This window comes from Pteropus vampyrus, unplaced genomic scaffold (assembly GCF_000151845.1).
Source record: "Pteropus vampyrus isolate Shadow unplaced genomic scaffold, Pvam_2.0 Scaffold267, whole genome shotgun sequence".
NCBI classification, from domain to species: domain Eukaryota; kingdom Metazoa; phylum Chordata; class Mammalia; order Chiroptera; family Pteropodidae; genus Pteropus; species Pteropus vampyrus.
Window position 1 is genome coordinate 396,306 of NW_011889048.1, and position 4,412 is coordinate 400,717.

At 65.8% G+C, this 4,412-nt stretch overlaps 1 protein-coding gene across 2 annotated transcripts in view; it reads left to right on the forward strand.

Moving 5' to 3' along the window:
* LOC105302237 (PWWP domain-containing protein MUM1) overlaps window positions 1–3,351 on the forward strand; it is a 13,302-nt gene extending 9,951 nt beyond the window's left edge. The window contains exons 10-13 of one of the 2 annotated variants that reach the window (XM_023520449.1): window positions 3–53; window positions 472–908; window positions 1,613–1,701; window positions 3,015–3,351. In XM_023520449.1, coding sequence (XP_023376217.1) covers window positions 3–53; window positions 472–908; window positions 1,613–1,701; window positions 3,015–3,069 — 632 coding nt within the window. In that variant the 3' untranslated portion in view covers window positions 3,070–3,351. The remainder of the gene's footprint in view (window positions 1–2; window positions 54–471; window positions 909–1,612; window positions 1,702–3,014) is intronic. The other variant, XM_023520448.1, reaches the window with a different exon arrangement.
* The last annotated feature ends 1,061 nt before the right edge of the window (window positions 3,352–4,412 follow it).

Consider the following 4,412-nt stretch of genomic DNA (forward strand, 5'->3'; position numbering starts at 1 on the left):
AGGCTGCGGCTCCTTTTCCGGTTCCTTCCTGGAGTACTATGCGGCTGACATCAGTGAGTCCGAGCTCATTCTTGTCTTTGCGGCCCACGAGCCGGTTGCAGGGGGCTTCCGGGCGTGGGGTGGCACCCCAGGGGCTCCTGGACTGTGGGTACCGGGCCACCGCTGTCTACTCCCTGCCTGGGGGTGGGGGGCACTGCACGCAGGGCCACATCCACCCTGTTGGCACCAGCGCGGTCATGCCTGATGGTCAGAACACCCGGCACCTTCCACCTGCCTTCCTCAGCCTAGCGTCCTTGGTGGTGACAGCCACGGCCCTGCCCTTAATGAGGCGGGCCAGGACCTGCTTGTCAGGGCTGGGCGAGGGTGGAGGGCAGTGCTGCCAGAGGAAGGGCCTTTGGGGCCCCCTTCATCCCGCGATGCGGCGAGGGGACCCCCCCCCCGGCCTGCAGGCCCACGCGCACTCCTCTGCAGGCTACCCCGTGCGCAAGTCCATCCAGCAGGACGTGTTGGGGACGCGCTTCCCCCAGCTCTGCCAGGAGGACCCCGAGGAGCCGGAGGCGGGCAGCCCCTGGGGCAGGAGGCCGCCCCGCAGGAAGGTGCTCCCCGACCGCTCGCGAGCCGCCCGCGACCGCGCCAACCAGAAGCTGGTGGAGTTCATCGTGCGGGCGCGAGGCGCTGAGGGCCACCTGCGCGACATCCTGCGCAACAGGAAGCCATCGCGGTGGCTGAAGACCTTCCTGCGGTCAGGCCAGTACGTGACGTGCGTGGAGACGTACCTGGAGGACGAGGAGCAGCTGGACCGCGTGGTGAAGTACCTGCAGGGGCTCTGCCAGGATGCGGACGGCCGGGCGCTGGCGCGCAGCAGCGGGGACCGGATCCGCTTCATCCTGGACGTGCTGCTGCCCGAGGTAAGGGCGTCGCGCCTGGGTTTGCGGGAGACAAGCTGCCTGCTTCCCCTGCGTGTGCCCACGGTGACTGTCGCAGAAGTCACCAGGCTGGGTGGGGAGCAGATGCAGCTGTGAGTCATGGTGACACTCAGAGAAGCTTGCAGTCACAGCGCAGTGTGACCAAACGCCGTCAGGCTCAGGTGTGCACGGAAAGGGTGCTGCGTCCTGACCCCGACGTGCTCGTCACCTCGCGAGTACCGACCTCGCTCTGTGGGCCTCGAGTCCTCCCCACCGATTAGTTTTTATGAAAAAATCCAGACGTGTTTATTCGTAGTTACTTTCTCACGTGTTTCCAACACGGAGTCACTTTGCTTTCTGGAGACGTCCATGGTGGTGACACTAGGGATCTGGCCATCCGACGCGCACTGCGACGTCCCCTAGGCCATTGGCGGCGGCCCCTATCGGATGCACCGTGGGTGTTTACGCGTCCACCGTGTTCCTTTATATTTTTTACAGTAAATTTAGTTTTCAAAACATGCTGTCGGTTTGGGGGTGCCTTTTGTTCTCGGCCCTTAATGACAGGAATTGTGGTCCGAAGGTGACGTGCCTCGTCACGTGGAGACACGGCGACTCGGTCACGAGCCAGGGCAGGGCCGCGCCCGAGGCCCGCGTGGTCGGAGCGGGTGGGGCGCTGGGCTCTGGCTGACCGCCCGCCCGTCTTGCAGGCCATCATCTGCGCGATCTCGGCGGTGGACGCGGTGGACTACAAGACGGCCGAGGAGAAGTACATCAGAGGACCGTCGCTCGGCCACCGGTAGGTGCCAGCCCCATCCCCATCCCCACGCGCTGGGCCACACGCCTGGTGGTCAGCGAGGTGCATAAACTGAAAGCTCCCGTCCCGTTTGGCTGAGGAATCACCAGCGGACCCGGTGACGCCAGCCGTGGGCGTTGCTCTCTGGTGAGTTTGGGCCGTGGTCCCCAAGCTGGCCAGACCAGGCAGAGCTGGGCACAACCCAGGCCCCGTGTGCCTGGGCGGCCAGGCCGACCGCTGCCACGTGCTCGGGCCTCTGGTCTCTGCTGCTAGCGCTGCGTTTGTGACCCTGTCCCCACTGCTCTGGTGCCGGGCGGTTGAGGACAGACAGCCCGAGTGGCAGGCGAGCGGCTGGCCATCCCAGCTGCCTGGAATAACCCTGACGAAGGCGTTTCTTTCATGTCGCTGTGGGGGCCGCCCCGGGCCTTGTGGCCCCCGAAGGCCTAATCCCGCTCTGGGTGTGCTGCCAGCCCCTGCCGGGGGTGGGCGGGCCGTGTGCCAGCGACAGGCTGAGGACTCAACTTGCTGGCCAGTGGGCCTGGCCCGGCCCGGCCCGACCAGGCGCCGCCATGGCCTGCGTGCCTCCTGGGTAGCCGCTCAATTCACGGATGGGAAGGGCCTTCGGTGACAGAAACCGGCGCCCCACTTGCGAGTCAGGCCGTGTCCGGGGCGGGTGAGCAGGACGCGTGTCCGTGCCCCTCCCCCAGCCCGCCCCAGAGCACCTGGGAACGTGGCTCAGCATCCCCAGGAACGCAGCCCAGCCACCTCGTGTGACCGGGCAGGTGGCGGCCATGCCTGTCCAGTGCGGCGTGGTGCGTCTGAGCGGAGCCGCTTCCCTCCTGCCGCCCCGTTTCCAGCCGCGTGGCCGGTCCACCTGAGGTCATCCACCTCGTGTCCCTTTTGTTCCGTGAGCGACATCCAAGAGGCCGTGCGTAGACCTGACAGCACGGGACCCTGCACACCCTGGCACGTGTGCCATCCCCAGGTGGCCCTGTGTTTCCTGGCGTGAGCTGACCGCCACATGTCACCAGGTCACCCTCGGAGCCCACGCCCCGCGGCTTCTCTGTCCCGAGCACCTAACAGTCCTGACAGGGTCTCTGAGCAGGAGGCACTTAGCGAGGACAAGGGGACGTTAACTGCTTCTTAGAGGTTTATTACTGAGCTGGTGTGTGAGACACACGACGTGGACGCCACTGCCCTCGCCCAGCTCCGCGTTCTCGTCCCACACAGTCCCGTCGAACGCTCAGCCTCTGTGTCGTGCTCTTTGAAACACGGCTAATTACTAAAACGAAGGTGTCGCCTTTTGCTTCCTGAAGGGAAAAAGAAATATTTGATAACCAGCTCCTGGAAGAAAGGACCCAGCGAAGCTGACGCCTGCGCGGCCGTCGGGCGCGGTGGGGGCCACCGGGGCCACCGGGGCCATCGCGTCCCTCACAGTTTCGAGGACGGCCTCGGGACGCGCGCGCTTCCCACGGGTCCGAGTTTCTCTGCCTGGCTCCGGGGAGTGCACAGTTCTGCAGAGTTTCTAGAAGGACAGAGTGGTCTCTTGCGTTCTCTCGTCACATGTGGCTGTACTGAATGGTTTAAGGTACACGTTTGTCTTTTTATGTTAAAAAGCATCGTATCCGACATTAAACTGGAGTTTTAAGAAGAGCCTCGTGCGCGTGCAGCTCTGGGGCCCGTGTCACCCGCTCTGCATGGTTTCCTCCGGGCGGCTCCCTGGGGAGACGGGGTGGGACGGAGCACGGTTAGCGTTGGGGTGCTGCCCGGCGCGTGCCCACGACGGAGGCAGCTCTGCGGGGGGTGCAGAGGTCCCGGGGGCTGCGCTGGGTGAGTCTGGCTCCAGTGGGACGTCTGCTGCCCTGCCGTCCCATGGGGCTGCCACTCGCACCCACACGGGACAGCTAAGGCCACCGCGTGCACAGCCTGGGCCCTGGGCTGTGGGCTCGTAGCCGCTCACCCCGGCCCTCACTCTGGGAGCCGTGGCAGCAGCTCGCATTCCTGCCCGAAGCCTGAGGCGCTCGCAGGGCTGTCCGCTGCTGGCTGGGGCCCAGCCGTGTGTGGGTCACACCTCCGCTTCACCTGGCCGGTGTGACACTGTGTGGCAGTGACTGGTGGCAACCTGAAGCCTTGCCTGTCGTCAGCACCCTGGTTGCATTGTCGGACCTGGACGGGGTCAGCGTCGCCCCCTCAGTGACTGGACTGGCCTCTCCTGACACCCCCTCACCCAACCAGGCCCGCCCCAGAGCATGCTGGGTTGGCTTGGGAGCAGGACAGGCCGGGTGACGCAGGGTGGCGGCGAGCCCAGAGCGCAGCCCAGAGCCCAGCCTTCGTCCTAGTCCCTTGCTCCGGGATCTGAGCAGAAAATCCCACAAGGCTCTGGCCGTTAGGCCAGGAGAGGGGCTGCCTGGAGCTGGCCCTGCGCAGTCTCTCTGCGCGGAGGCCCCGGCCAGATGGGCCGGCTCCCTTCAAGGCCAACTTTGCGCAGGACGAGCGAGCACTCGGCTGCCTCGTGGTGACAAAGGCCCCAAGTGGCCCGTGGGGCAGTCCCGTCCCCTTTCGGCTGCACGGGCTCCCCCTGCGGGCTCCGGGCCCCTCCCAGGAGGCCTTTGAGTCGCAGTCTGGCCCCCCAACACGGCTGCGGGCACTCACTGTGTTTCTGGGGATCCTGAGAGCGTTTGTCTACACGTTTTCTCTCGAGGCCCGTGGGCCGG